Genomic DNA, 15531 nt, shown 5'->3' with positions numbered 1-15531 from the left:
GCATCTCACACAGTATTTGAGATAGGCTGAAAATCTTTTGCTGATCTGTAATTCAAATTTAACTAAGATTTCTGTACTTTCATTTGCTCGCTTGGTAGCCCCACTCCCGAAGGAGAATCAGACTGTAACAAAAACAGGATGTGTACTGATTTTTTCTTTCCATTCTTACCGGAGCGTTGAAAGGTGTGTGGGGGTTGGGGATGGGACACAAACGGTTCAACTTTTTCCTCTTTATTTTGCTAGCGTTTGCAGCGAAGTCTTTTCCTTGGACAGTTGAAGAATTTAAAAACCAAACCAAACATGTCTCAGACCAGAAACATGAGAGGTTGTAAACTAAAAATGTGTTTTATGATTTTTTTTTACATTTTTTAATGTTTGTTTATTTTTGAGAGAGAGACAGAGAGAGAGAGAGAGAGAGAGAGAGACAGAGAGAGACAGAGAGAGAATGAGTAGGGGAAGGGCAGAGAGGGAGACACAATATCCCAAGCAGGCTCCAGGCTCCGAGCTGTCAGCACAGAGCCCGACGTGGGGCCCGAACCCACGAACCGTGAGAACATGACTTGAGCCGAAGTCAGACACTCAACCGACTGAGCCACCCGGGGGCCCCTAAAAATGCGTATTTGACATATAAGGGAACTCTGATTTTTTTTTTCAAGCTTCGTTATATCTAGACTTTTAAAATATTCTTTTCTACGAAGAAGGCATAAAGCATGCTCCACAGTTTGGTTTACAGAGGACTCTTTTGGGCCATCTCCTTTAATCATCAGCAAGTAGCCAACAACAGCTCTCTGAAAACTAAGAGAAAACGTTCCAAAATAGCTCCTCAGCATCCTGGGCCATCGGAGAAGGAACATAAATCCTCACGCGGAGGTGGGCGGGCAGAAGGCAACAACAGCTTCACATGCAGGAGAGATTGTGAGAAACCGTTGGACTTGAGATCCGAGAAGCACAGCTTCAAGGAGTTGCTGACCTGGGTTGTGGCTGAAGAAGAGAAAATGGCTGCAGTGGGGAGGGGAGGAGAGGCAGGTCATCGTTCTTGACCGGATCCTGGAAGACAGAGAGTCTTCGCGGGGAATGGCTGGAGGAGAACCTGAACGGGGCGGCCAGATGGGGAGAGGAGGGTGAGGGAGGGCAGGGCAGAAGTTAACTCCGGGGATTCGGTTTCAGCAAAGAAATGCTCGGTGAGCTGCGTCTGGGAGTAACGGTGAGAGATTTTGGCTCCCCGTGTGGAGGAGACCCATCGACAGGACAGGGGCGGAACTGGGAGGGGAGAACGGAGGCCCAGACGGGCTAAGAAACTGGTCCAGGTCACCGAGCTGCTAAGCGGTGGGGCTTCTGAATCGGGCCACGGGAAAGACTCTGCCCTCAACCACCAAGCCGCAACACTTCCTTAAACGACTGGTTAGGTGGGCGCCGTGTGAAAGGGATCAGCAGAGACCCGAAGAGAAGACAAGCAAGTCTCCGAGCCATCAGAGGACCCGGACAGCCGTGAGCGCTGTCAAAAGTCCACTCGGGACAGGACCACCCCTGTCTCAGGGCCTCCTCACTGCACCCCGTGGGCAAAGGGCAGGGAGTCAAGATTGGGCTGTCAGCAAATTATCAAGAGGTTCTCCAGGGCACAGCTGTCCGTGAAAGTACGTTCCGTGCAGTACCCGGACGTGTTTGCACTAAAAATGTACTCGTTGTTTATCTGCAAGGCAAATTTAAGAGGGTGCCCTGTATTTTAATTTTCCCAAGCTAGTGACTTTATCGGAGGAGCCCATCAAGCCACAGGTCCGACAGTGGTCTTTCTAGGATGTAAAAGTCTACTAGTATGTAGGCTGGGCCCTGAAACTAACCGTTCACAAGCAAACGCATCTGCAAGCACGAGAACATCCCAGCCCCACCCCTGGCGGTGGTCTTCCGCCTGGTCACCGAGGGAGCTTCTCAACAGCCGCCCAGCTCCCTCTGGGCACGCTGGTCACACATGACCTGATAAGGAGGACTGACAGCACGGTGGAAGCAGAACGCCCACTATGGGAACGACTCAAGCCACACAGGGCAGGTTGGGCTGGAGCAGAGCTTGAAGGCGGGTCTCTCTCGCAGGCACTGCTGGAGCCGAGAAGCTGGCTGATAACACTTGGCCCCCGCTCAGAACTCCCCCCGGCTCCAGCAGGCACAGCTGTTAGCTCTCCGGCAGCCACAGGAAACAAAACAAAACCACCCTTTTCTGGCACCGCTCCTGTGTCTGGGAGGCGCAAGTTTAAGGTGAAGCTTTCATCGCGGGGCTGGGAACACCAGCGTGAGTTCTTCTGGGAAGGGCCCAGGAGAGTCGCAGCTCCAGGCAGGGAGAGTTGGGGCGCCGTCTTTTTTGTTTTTTAGTTACAAGGAGCCTGGCGGGGAGTGAAGGGAGGATTCCCACTTACCAAGCCAGAGAGGAATCGGAGAGTTCCCCCGAGAGAGAGGAAACCTAAGTAGAGATCATAAACTCTCGAGATCGGAGAGATGGCCTAAGTGAGCACACATGAAGATTATGAATTCACTCGGGGACGTCATCTGTTGACGGAGTTGTTCAAAATTTCTCAGTGAGCGCACCCCTCCCTGCCCAAGTCTCACCGGGAGAGGGGCCACCCGTGAGAAGGCAAAGAACCCCCGGTACCTTCCGTCTAAATCCTCGATGTCTTTTATGAACAGGCCTCCTTGATGCTTGCACATGTTCATGCACGCCCTCACGCGATTCTTATTCTTGTACAGAATGAAATCTTTGCCGGTCTTCTTATTTCTCAAGAAATTGATTCCTTCCTTCAAGTCAGCAGCTTCTCCAGGTGACAGACGCAACAAGACCTCCGTGGTCTGTTCAATGCTACGAAAAGGCAGACATTTGGGGGAGCAAAGGTTAATAACGTTAAGACTTAGGAGAGAATCTTTTGAAACTGGCGGCTCAAAGCCTCTTTCCACCGCGATAGGCTCAAGCCCCTCCCTCGCAGGACCCAGGCTTGGCTGCTCCCCTGGAAATGCACGCTCTGCTCGCTCAGTGTTGGTCTCGGGTTCCTCCAGAACCAATGCCCCCGTCACTTGCCTGCCCATGGTCCGCAGCTGCCTCTCCCTGGGAATTCTGAAAGGACGGTGGTTGCTCGTTCAGCTTCGGGTGCTCGTTTGCTCCCACGAAGTATGAGATGGACGATGTGTGTGCACGCTGTTCACTACTGATTCCGTTGCACCACTTCCTCTGCTGTTTTGCTTCAGACGCAGGATCCTATTGGGCTCCAGCTGCCCACCCTGCCCGCTCCCACCTGCACGCTGCTGTGTTTAGATCTGATCCTTTTGCTCGCAAGCACGGTTCAACTTTCACCACTAGTCATGTTTACCACCCTCCAGGTTCAAATATAACTCAGTCGTCCTACCCCCGCCTGGGTCAAGCCTCCAAAACCACCCCCGGGACAAGCCTACACGTGCTAATGCACACTACCATTCTGTAGGACATGAGAACCTTACACCCGGCACGGTGCCCCGTTTATTTACATATGGACGCTTTTCCAAACGTTCTCCCTCCCCGTCGCTGAGCACACGGCCTGTCACGCGGTGTGTCTCTACCAGCTAGCTACTTTGTGAGTTAACTTTCCCACAGAACCTCCGTCTGAATAATTTGTACGAATATATATATAACAATAACACTCCAGCAGCAAAGGAAACAGTTGATCTTGCGTATTATTTTAAGGAAACCACAGAGGTTACACTTTTTAGACCCCAGTTGCTGAAGAAACGGTCTTTATGATACAACTCTGAAGCATAACAGGTTACAATTTTTGCCAAGAGACGTTTCAAGAGATCTTTTGGCACACATTGCGTGGATTTGCACGGGATGCGATCTCAGTGTGTGTTGCTTAATTTTACATCCCCTTCCAAAGCCAACATGGTCAAAATTCTCTCCATGTGTTGACTCAGGATGGGTGTAGCTCAACTACATTTGTGGCATTTTCACTTTCAGTTTAGAAGTCCTGAAAATTTCTTAAAATGGGAAATAAAAATCAGTTTATGTTTTTAAATATGAAATTTATTGTCAAATTGGTTTCTATATAACACCCGGCGCTCATCCCAACAGGTGCTTTTCTCAATACCCATCACCCACCCTCCCCCCATCAACCCTCAGTTTGCTCTCAGTTTTTAAGAGCCAAAAATCATTTTAAAAATCACACCAAGGGGCGCCTGGGTGGCGCAGTCGGTTAAGGTCCGACTTCAGCCAGGTCACGATCTCGCGGTCCGTGAGTTCGAGCCCCGCGTCGGGCTCTGGGCTGATGGCTCAGAGCCTGGAGCCTGTTTCCGATTCTGTGTCTCCCTCTCTCTCTGACCCTCCCCTGTTCATGCTCTGTCTCTCTCTGTCCCAAAAATAAATAAACGTTGAAAAAAAAAATTAAAAAAAAAAATCACACCAAGATAGTGACAAGAAAGGAAAGCTACTTCAAGTCTGAGCTGACGAGGCAGAGCTCCGTAATTGAGTCTAATCCAGTATAATTCTCTTCCTCCAAGAACGTTCCAGCCGTCACTTCTGTCCCAAATGGCTAGTAATTCTGTGCGCAACCGATTTCAATATTTCCCAAACTGTTTTTTAAATGTATTTGATAGGATGGAATCCATTCTATGCCTCATGCATTTCTTTCAACTTTGTTCTTAGGAGTCCCAATATCTGACACCAAGCCCAGTAAACATAGCCACAGTTCCCAGAATAATTGGCCTAAAAAAAAAAAAAAAAAAAAAAAGAGAGAGAGAGAGAGAGAGAGAGAACCCCTCGAAATCTGTTGTTTTACTTGATTGAATGACTCACTTAGCCAAAGTTCTGTGTTGGATTCGAAGGTTTTCCCTGCACCGTGTAAAGCAGGCTGAACCAGCTATGTCTGTGTTTATCAGTTCTGTGGGAGGTCACGGTGGCACAGAAGGCAAAAGAAAACACGAGATGGTCGAGGGTTGGAGGTGGTGGCAGACGCACGTCCGGAGCTCACCTCCTCCCGTGGACACGACAAATCCGCACCTGTTTATGGAAGAATTCCCTCCGAAGGGGGCCTGGAGACTGGGAGGACAGAGCCTCCGCCGGCACTGAGATGAGGCGAAAGAGGCGGAGATCTGGTGTGGCTCAGGTTTGGGAGTTTCCCTGAGGAGTAAGAGACTCAAGCTCCAGATTGGCACTGTCCTGATCCTGCACAGGAGACATGAGCCCCCTGAACGCCTGGCTTTAAACGCTCATGGGCAATACGTCCAGGACAACGACAAAACTGTAGGGAAGGGAACGCTCTGAAAGGGCTCACATCCGATTTAAAAGTGCACGTGCCACAGGTGAAGGACACCCGCTTAGTAACCTTGGAGCACCTGCCAGAGATGGGGAGGCAGCTGGGCCTCTCGCTGGGAACCGACACACACTGGCAGCAGCAGTTTTTGCTCTCATTCTGCCATGCTGACCCCATCCCTGGCGGGTTCCGTTCTGCAATCCTCCCTCTGGACCGGTGACACCGTGCTGAGGGGACCACGCAGCCCTGCACCTTGGCAGACCTCGAGCCAACAGTACAACGGCACCACCCACCAGCACACCCACAGCAACCCTCCCTGGGCCTGGCGGTCCGCTGGGCTGGAAACCAGCCCTTTCCACCAGCCGCAGTCCTGGCCAGGTTCACGGCCAGCCACAGGCACACCCAGACAAGTCATGACCCTCCAACAACAGGGGAGCGTGAGTAGCCCACCCAGGGGTGCCACTAAAGCACCGGTCTCCGCTGTCAGGGGACACTGCACGCATGGGCCCCACAGGACATCGCCTACTTAAAGCCATGCCCGCAAAAGTGGGAGCCAAAGCTGGACTACCTCATACGTAGAGACCAACAGAGAGAGTCAGGCAAAATGAGGAGACAGAGGATTGTGCTCCCAACAAAAGAGTAAGACAAAACTTCTGAGTAAGAACTAAACAAAATGGAGATAGACAATCTATCCAACAAAGAATTCAAAGTAATGGTCATAAATGTGCTTACAAAACTTGGGAGAAGAATGGGCGAACACAGCGAGAACCTCAACATAAAAAAAAAAAAAAGGAATATAAGAAACTAAAAATAGACGGCTACATACATGGGTTACCATACACAAACCTCATGGTAACCACAAACCAAAAACCTAAAAATAGATACACGAAAGGTAGTGAGAGAGGAATCCAAGTATAACACTAAATAAAGTCATCAAATCACATGGGAAGAGAGCAAGAGAAGGAGGAATACAGAAGAACTACAAAACAGCCAGAAAACAATGAACAAAATGGCAATAAATACATACGTATCGATACTTAAATGTAAATGGATTAAATGCCCCAGTCAAAATACAGAATGTGGCTGAACGGATTAAAAAAACAAGACCATCCTGGGGCTCCTGGGTGGCTCAGTTGGCTGAGCCTCCGACTCTTGGTTTCTGCTCAGGTCATGATCCCAGGGTCATGGGATCGAGCTCCACATTGTTGCTATAAGATTCTCTCTCGGTCTCTCTCTCTCTCTGCCTCTCTCCCCTATGCACTCTCTCTCTCTCTCTCAAAACAAACAAACAAACAAAAAACCCCCACCTATATGCTGCCTACAAAAGGTTCATTTCAGATTTTAGACACACACAGACTGAAAGTAAAAGCATAGAAAAAAGATATTCCATGAAAATGAGAAAGAAAAGAAAGTAGGGGTGGCAATATTTATATAAGACATAATAGACTATTTTTGAAAGTCATAACTCATTTATTGAATGAACAGTATATGCAAGAATGCCAATACAAGGAAACTACAAACTTCAATTTTGAAAAGAAAGCCAGTAAGCCAGGAACAAAATATATGTGACAGGAATATTTGATTTCGACCCATAATGCATTCCTTATCTTTACAATTAACCTAAATGTCTGTTAGAACAAAACTGCCTATCTTGGTCTAACCTTTAGTGCTTCTCAAAAAAGCAACAGCATTTTAGAACACTTTTCTTTTCCTTTGAGATATTTAAGATTCACACATCTGTTCAAGCACATTGACTCTGATTCCACAGTAGGTCTACATATTTTGTTATTCTCTTACTATTTTGAGTAGCACGTACTCCTGAGAAAGTACTATCTGAAATTTTAAAATTGCTGATCTTTGAAATAAGATGTATTTCAGTTGTGGATTTTTAATACATTGAGATGAAAGTAAAATTCACCCCCCCCCCACCCCACCCTCAGGAACAAAGAGCTCTTACTGAAGTATAGAAACTCAAGTCTACCTTTCTACTCTAAAGAACATTTCTTTCTTTTTTTAATTTAAATTTTCGTTAGTTAACATACAGGGCAATATCAGTTTCATGAGTAGACTTCAGTGGTTCATCACTTACATACAACACCCAGTGCTCATTCCAACAAGTGCCCTCCTTAGTACCCATCACCCGCCCACCTCCCTCCATCATCCCTCAGTTTGTTCTCCATTGTTAGAGTCTCTTGTGGTTTGTTCTCCTCTCTCGTCTTCCCCCCACTTCCCATATGTTCATCTGTCTTGTTTCTTAAATTCCACATATGAGTGAAGAAATCATATGGTATTCGTCTTTCTCTGACTGACTTATTTCACTTAGCATGGTACATTCTAGCTCCAACCATGTCATTGCAAATGGCAAGATTTCATTCTCTTTCATTGCCGAGTAATATTTCAGTGTGTGTGTGTATGTATGGAGATATGTGTGTTTGTATCTATATCTATATCTATATCTATATCTATATCTATATCTATATCATCTATATCTATATCATCTATATCTATATCTATATCTATATCTTCTTTGTCCATTTATCAGTCGATGGATATTTGGGTTCTCTCCATAGTTGAGCTATTGTTGATAGTGCTGCTATAAGCATTGGGGAGCACGTACCCGCTTTGAATCTGTATTTCTGTATCCTTTAGGTAAATACCTAGTAGTGCAATTGCTGGATTGTAGGGTAATTCCATTTTTAGTTTTTGACGAACCTCCATACTGTTCTCCAGTTTGCATCCCCACCAAGAGTGCAAGAGGGTTCCCATTTAAAGAACATTTCTTACGAACGTTTCCAGAAAGGCAATAAATGCTCCAGAACAACCTTCGATATATGCTTGCAAAGATAACGCTGTTTAATATCAATAATGAAAATGAAACAAAATGAGAAGAAGGGGAAACGAAAGAAAGAAAAGATGACTCAAAATTTGAAGCTAAAATATGCATAAAAGATAGTCAGGGCAGTATTTTTTGAAACGATGTACATGTCGTATACTTAGCAATGTCATGCTTGTTAAAACTGTAGTTAAGGACTTAACAGATGAGCGGTAAATCCACTTCTGAGGTCCATTTTTCTGCGTATTCCTAGCACAATGTAATTTCTACCCAGAAGATGAGGACGCTACTTGGGAACATAAGTACTGTACAATTTTGGCATCGCGAGGTGCTTTTTATCCCGCATGTGACAAAAACATGGGTGGAGGGTCAAAGCGTCGGAGGTTTATAACCAAAGGTGATTTTTCATGTGATTTCAATCTACATTTCAACTTTTAATAAAAGACTGTTCAGCCAATCACACCGCAGCAAGAAAGAAAGGTAGCCGGCCACTTACTCTAGCCAACCAAAAGGTCAGGTGTTATTCGGGTTGCTAGTGGAAGAGAAAGGGTTGAAGACACCCATACAAAGTTCTACACGCGATTACATAGCAAATCCATCGACAGCTATAGTATTTGAAGTCCATGGTATGATTATTGACTGGCCATTATTACCCCTGGCACCTTCCATTTTTCCTAAGAACGTCATTAGAGTAGTCGTCCAAAACTGAAGGTGCTCTCCTGGTCCATGAGTAAGTACCTATGGCCCACCATGTGAACATGATCACGACACAGTGATCCAAAGATTTAAAACAACAGGTTTCAAGCTGGTGTAAGGAAATAAAGTACAGATCCTTTGGGAAAAGTCACACAGCGTGGTAAATGAACATCTAGATCTGTCATTGCACTTCAAGTCATGGTGAAGTTTGCAAACTCGTCACACACACACACGCACACGCGCACACACACGAGTCCAATGGCATGTTTAGAGCAAAAAGAAAAGTGCACGTAGGGCAAACCACTAAAGCTAGCTAGCTTCCTTCAAAAAATAATAAAAGATGGGGTGCCTGGGTGGCTCAGTCCGTTAAGCGTCTGAGTCTTGATTTTGGTTCAGGTCATGATCTCACGATTTGTGAGATCGAGCCCCATGACAGGCTCTCCACTGACAGCACAGAGCCTGCTTGAGATTCTCTCCTCTTTGTCTGCCCCGCCCCACTCATGCTTTCTTGCTCAAAACAAATAAATAAACTTAAAAAAATAAAAAAAATAATAATAGGGTCGCCTGGATGGCTCAGTCGGTGAAGCGTCCGACTTCGGCTCAGGTCATAATTTCACGGTCTGTGGGTTCGAGCCCCGCGTCAGGCTCTGTGTTGACAGCTCGGAGCCTGGAGCCTGCTTCGGATTCTATGTCTCCCTCTCTGTCTGCCCCTCCCCTGCTTGCACTCTGTCTCTCTCTCCCTCAAAAATAAATAAAGATTAATAATAATAATAATAATAATAATAATAATAAAAGGTGGTTAAAATAAAGCAATAATTGACTTAAGTAAATATGTGAACACACACTTGACAGATGTGACCTTAAGGGACTAACGGTTTAAAAATAAAAATCAGTCATTAAGCACAGTGTAATTTTCTGCCTATTACATTTTATTATTTTTTTACTTAAATCAATTCTGTTTTATTTATACTCACGTATGAAAAGAAATGGCTGCACTACCGTGTTTCCACACATATCAATAGTGGAAACAATTCAATAATGAATCACTTCTAAATTTCATGAAGAACACACAAACATTAAAACACTGATCGCTTACAGAAAGCAGAGGGGAGAACAAAGCCATCAGCCAGCACTTTCTTTTCCACTAAAGAGCAGCACTCTGAGAAGAATCAAACCAATTAGCAATATTCATCTGTGCCGCAACAGAACGTATACATACAAAAGTTAGAGACGGGACTGATTTTACTACTTTTACTGAGCCATTCTATCTTCCTCACACTCAAAGCAAAGAAAGAAAACCTAAAAAAATATGTTCTCATCATTATTCACAATAAAAAGGGTCTGCTTCATTCTGCAGGCCTGGGCATGTAACAGGAAGCATTTACTGGTACGAGTGGATCAAAGTACCATTTTGATTCTGACCCACTGAATAGAATCTCGTATGTACTTGGTGACTAGACCAAGTCCACGGGAACTGGGATGTACTTACTGAACCGCGTCTGTGGCATCCCCAGATCTCACTAAATACGAAAAGACCCTACACAAGAAAAGATAACAATCTGCCCGTAAACTATATCTATAGGCTCTTTCTTTAGTGTAAGGCAGAGAAAGGGGTCCTTTCTTGAGTACGTGGACACAAGTATTTGCTGTGGTCTAAAGGTTGCTGGATTGATATTGCATCTGTTATAATGAAAATAAGATGTAAATCAAAGCCACTGCCAGATAAGGAAACTTCCACAACTTGTCTCAATTCCTCAAATAATGGAGTAAGTTTCTTTTCTAGTCTAATAATTACTCCTGTATTGATTGGCATTGCTGCTGGCTATGAAACTCACCCCCAAAGGTAAACGACTGTATCGAACCACTTGGTAGGTGTTATAGTAACAGATGACAGTTTTGTTTTTTTGAAAGTGCAAGTTTTCTCTCTTCCTCTGTTTGCAAAGGAAAAAGTAGTTAAGAAGCCAGGTCTGAAAGCATGCTCCAGAGCACTGTCACTGGCCACTTAAAAAAAAATTGTTTTAATGTTTGTTTATTTTTGAGAGACAGAGAGAGAGAGAACACATGTGAGCAGAGGAGGGGCAGACACACACACACACACACACACACACACACACACACACACACACACAGAATCCGAGGCAGGCTCCAGGCTCCGATCTGTCAGCATAGAGCCCAATGCGACGCTCGAACCCACAAACCGCGAGATCACGACCTGAGCTGAAGTCGGACACCCAACCAACTGAGCCCCCAGGTGCCCCGTCACTGGCCACTTTAGTAACAGGCACTGCATCTCTATCTGACCCAACAAGAGCATAGAGCCTTTCAACACTTGGTAATGTTTCACACAGGAACTGCTTTAGGTCATCTGCCAAGATGAACCCCTTTCTCCCTCAGGATAAATCTCCATGCATGGCTTTCTGGGCTGTGATGTTCTGTCAGCTGTCAAGTCAGGTACAGCTTCAGACAGTCTCCTCTGAAAGCCACTGTCATATGATTTGTCTCCACTAGTTACATTTTAAAAATACTTTCCCATAAGCTGCAGAGTATCTTGAGGATAGCATGTTATTGCTTATCTGCTAATTTGTCTTAATGTGGTAGATCAACTAATAATTCAGAAATCAGAATCCCTGCCCTTGATGTTGAGGTGCTATGGTAATATTAGGCAGACTCCAGCTAAAATTTTTGTTGGTTTTGCCAGAAAGAAATAGATAAATGTGCTTCAGCAGGTAAGTGGAAGAAGATATCACTAGCCAGAAATACCAGTATGAAAATCTTTTCTGAACAGCTGGGTTCTTAGGCTTTCACACAAAAGCAAAGGCTGTACCAGGAGATGAAGAAGGGCATTACGTAATGATAAAGGGACCAGTTAAACAAGAAGTATTGACACTTCTAAATCTCTATGCACCCAACATAGAAGAACCTAAATATATAAAGCAAATGTTAACAGACACAAAGGGAGAAACTGACAGTAATACAATGGTAGGGGACTTTAACATCCCACCTTACATCAATGGATAGATCATCCAGGTACAAAATTAATGAGAAAACATTGGCTTTAAATGACATTTTATCTTTTTTAAGTTTACTTATTTATTTTGAGTCAGGGAGAGAGAGGGAGCATGAGAGAGAGCATATGTGTGAGTGGGGGAAGGGCAGAGAGAGAGGGAAAGAGAGAATCCCAAGCAGGCTCTACACTGTCAGTGTGGAGCCTGACACTTGGCTCGAACTCGTGAACCATGAGATCATGACCTGAGTTGAAATTAAGAGCTGGATGCATAAAGACTGTGCCACTCAGGTGCCCCTTAAATGACACTTTAGACTAGAGGTGCTTAAGAGATATATACAGAATATTCTATCCGAAAACAGAAAATACACATTCTTCTCAAGTGCACATGGAACATTCTCCAGGATAGGTCACATGTTAAGCCACAAAGCAAGCCTCAATAAATTTAAGAAGACTGAAATCATAGCAGGCATCTTTTCTGACCACAACAGTATGAAACTAGAAATCAATTACAAGAAGAAAACTGGAAGAAAACACAGACACTTGGAAACTAAACAACTGATTAGTCAATTAAGAAATCAAAGAAGAAATGAAAGTACCTTGAAACGAATTACAATGAAAACACAATGTTCCAAAATCTGTATGATTCAGCAAAAGCAGTTCCAAAAGAGAAGTTATAGTGATTCAGGCCCACCTCAAGAAACAAGGAAAGTAACAAATAAACAATGAAAGTTCACAGGAACTAAAGGAACTAAAAAAAGAGGAAAGCCTAAAGTTAGTAGGAGGAAAGAATAAAGATCACAATGGAAATAAATGAAATAGGAAAGAAAGAAAGAAAGAAAGAAAGAAAGAAAGAAAGAAAAGATCAATGAAACTAAGAGCTAGTTCTTTGAAAAGATGAACAGAATTGATAAATCTTTAGCCACATTCATCAAGAAAAAAAGGGAGGAAGCCCAAATAAAATCAAAATAAAAGAGAGAAGTTACAATGGATACCACAGAAATACAAAGGATCATAAGAGACTACTACAAACAATTGTATGCCATTAAATTAGACAACCTAGACTAGACCACTTTCTTACACCATACACAAAAGTAAACTCAAAATGGATGAAAGACCTGAATATGAGACAGGAAACCATCAAAACCCTAGAGGAGAAAACAGGCAACAACCTGTTTGACCTCAGCTGCAGCAATTTCTTACTTGACACGTCTCCAAAGGCAAGAGAATTAAAAGCAAAAATGAGCTATTGGGACCTCATTCTGCAGTGCAGAAGATAAAAAGCTTCTGCACTGCAAAGGAAACAATCAACGAAACTAAAAGGCAACCGATGGAATGGGAAAAGATATTTGGAAATGACATATCTGATAAGGGCTAGTATCCAAAATCTATACAGAATTCACCAAACTCCACACCCAAAAAACAAATAATCCAGTGAAGAAACGGGCAGAAGACATGAATAGACCTTTTTCCAAAGAAGACATCCAGATGGCCAACAGACACACGAAATGATGCTCAACATCACTCAACATCAGGGAAATACAAATCAAAGCCACAATGAGAAACCACCTCACTCCAGTCAGAGTGGCTAAAATGAACAAATCAAGAGACTATAGATGGTGGTGAGGATGTGGAGAAACAGGAACCCTCTTGGTGGGGATGCAAACTGGTGCAGCTGCTCTGGAAAACAGTGTGGAGGTTCCTCAAGAAATTAAAAATAGAACTACCCTGTGACCCAGCAATAGCACTGCTAGGAATTTATACAAAGGATACAGGAGTGCTTATGCACAGAGGCACGTGTACTCCAATGTTTATAACAGTGCTTTCAACAATAGCCAAATTATGGAAAGAAACTAACTGCCCATCAATTAACAAGTGGATATATATATACAAATGGATTTATATATACAATGGGATACTACTTGGCAATGAGAAAGAATGAAATCCTGTCATTTGCAGCTATATGGATGGAACTGGAGGGTATTATGCCAAGTGAAATAAGTCAGTCAGAGAAAGACAGGTACCATATGTTTTCAGTCATATGTGGATCTTGAGAAGCTTAACAGAAGACCATGGGGGAAGGGAAAGGGGAAAAAAGGGTTACAAACAGAGAGGGAGGGTGGCAAACCACAAGAGACTCTTAAATTCAGAGAACAAACTGAGGGTTGATGTGGGGGGAGATGAGGGAGAGGGGGGAGAGGGGAAAACGGGTGATGGGCATTGAGGAGGGCACTTGTTGGGATGAGCACTGGGTGTTGTATGGAAACCAATTTGACAATAAATTATATTAAAAGAAGTAGACAACCTAGAAGAAATGGATAAATACATACAATCTTCCAAGACGGAATCAGGAAGAAATAGAAAATCTGAAAAGATTGATTACTAGTAATAATTTAATCAGTAATAAAAAAAAAAAAAAAACCCCAACAAACAAAAGTCAGGACAAGACCGTGAATTCTACCCAACATTTAAAAAGGAGTTAACACCTACACTTTTCAAACTATTCCAAAAAATTGAAGAGGAGAGAATGCTTCCAAAGTCATTCCACAAGACCAGCATTACCCTGATATCTAAACTAAAGACACTACAAAAGAAGAAAATTATAGGCCAATATCCCTGATGAGAAGAGATGCAAAAATCTTCAACAAAATAATAGTGAACCAAAGTCAACAACAAATTAAAAGGATCCTACACCATGGTCAAGTGGGATTTATTCCAATGACATAAGAGTGGTTCAATATCCATAAATCAATCAATGTGATATACAATATTAACAAAACAAAGGATAAAAATCATATGATCATTTCAGTAGAAGCAGAAAAAGCGTTTGACAAATTCAATATCTATTTATGATAACAATTCTCAATAAAATGGGTATAGAAACAATGTACGTCAACAGAATGAAGGCCATATATGACAAATCATAGCTAGCATCATATTCAATGGTAAAAATTTGACTGATTTTCCTTTAATATCAGAAAAAAGACAAGTATTCCCACTTTTGCAACTTTTATTCAACATAGTATTGGAAGTCCTAGCCACAGCAATTAGGCAAGAAAAAAGAAAGGGGAAGGAGAAGGAGCAGAGATAGAGGGAGACACAGAATCTGAAGCAGGCTTCAGGCTCTGAGCTGTCAGCACAGAGCCTGACATGGGACTCGAACTCACAAATGGTGAGGTCATGACCTGAACTGAAGCCAGACACTTAACTGACTGAGCCACCAGGTGCACCAAAAGCTGCTTCTTTGAGTAGATAAATCAAGTCAATAAGTTTTTAGCCAGGTTAACTAAGAAAAGAGATAAAACACAAATTACTTCTATCAGAAATGGAAAAGGGGACAACACTACAGATCCTGTGGACATTTAAAGGAACATAAAGGATTACTATGAACTGTTCTATGCTCACAAATTTGATAAGCTAGATGAGATAGACCAATTCCTTGAAGAAACAACTTGCCAAAACTCACACAAGAAGAAACAGACAATCTGCATAAGCTGATGTCTATTAAGTAGATTGAGTCAACAACAAATAACCTTCCAAAACAAAAAAGCATTAGGTTTGGCTGAGTTTACTGGTGAAATCTACCAAACATTTAAGGAAAAAATTATGCCAATTCTCTACAATCTCACCCAGAATGTAGAAGCAGAGGGAATACTTCCTAATTCATTCTATGAGACCACCATTACACTAATATCAAAACCAGACAAAGACATTCCAAGAATATTATAGACCAATAACCT

The 15531-nt window shown here is 43.3% G+C and overlaps 1 protein-coding gene and 1 pseudogene across 6 annotated transcripts in view; both read right to left on the bottom strand.

Moving 5' to 3' along the window:
• Positions 1-15531, bottom strand: part of LOC123607934 (cytidine monophosphate-N-acetylneuraminic acid hydroxylase) — a 125002-nt gene that overhangs the window by 51489 nt on the left and 57982 nt on the right. For 5 of the 6 annotated variants that reach the window (XR_006716991.1, XM_045497201.1, XM_045497202.1 and 2 more), the window contains exon 3: positions 2639-2842. Coding sequence is in view for 5 of the 6 variants with exons in the window: in XM_045497201.1 (XP_045353157.1) it covers positions 2639-2842 (204 nt within the window). In the remaining variant the exon portion in view is untranslated. Of the gene's footprint in view, positions 1-2638; positions 2843-3058; positions 3521-15531 lie in introns of those variants that run through there. The other variant, XM_045497203.1, reaches the window with a different exon arrangement.
• The window catches only part of LOC123609346, a 32506-nt pseudogene continuing 26793 nt past the window's right edge, over positions 9819-15531 (bottom strand).

This window comes from Leopardus geoffroyi, chromosome B2, assembly GCF_018350155.1.
Source record: "Leopardus geoffroyi isolate Oge1 chromosome B2, O.geoffroyi_Oge1_pat1.0, whole genome shotgun sequence".
Classification (NCBI taxonomy): Eukaryota; Metazoa; Chordata; class Mammalia; order Carnivora; family Felidae; genus Leopardus; species Leopardus geoffroyi.
This window is presented reverse-complemented; position numbering and strand designations above follow the sequence as displayed.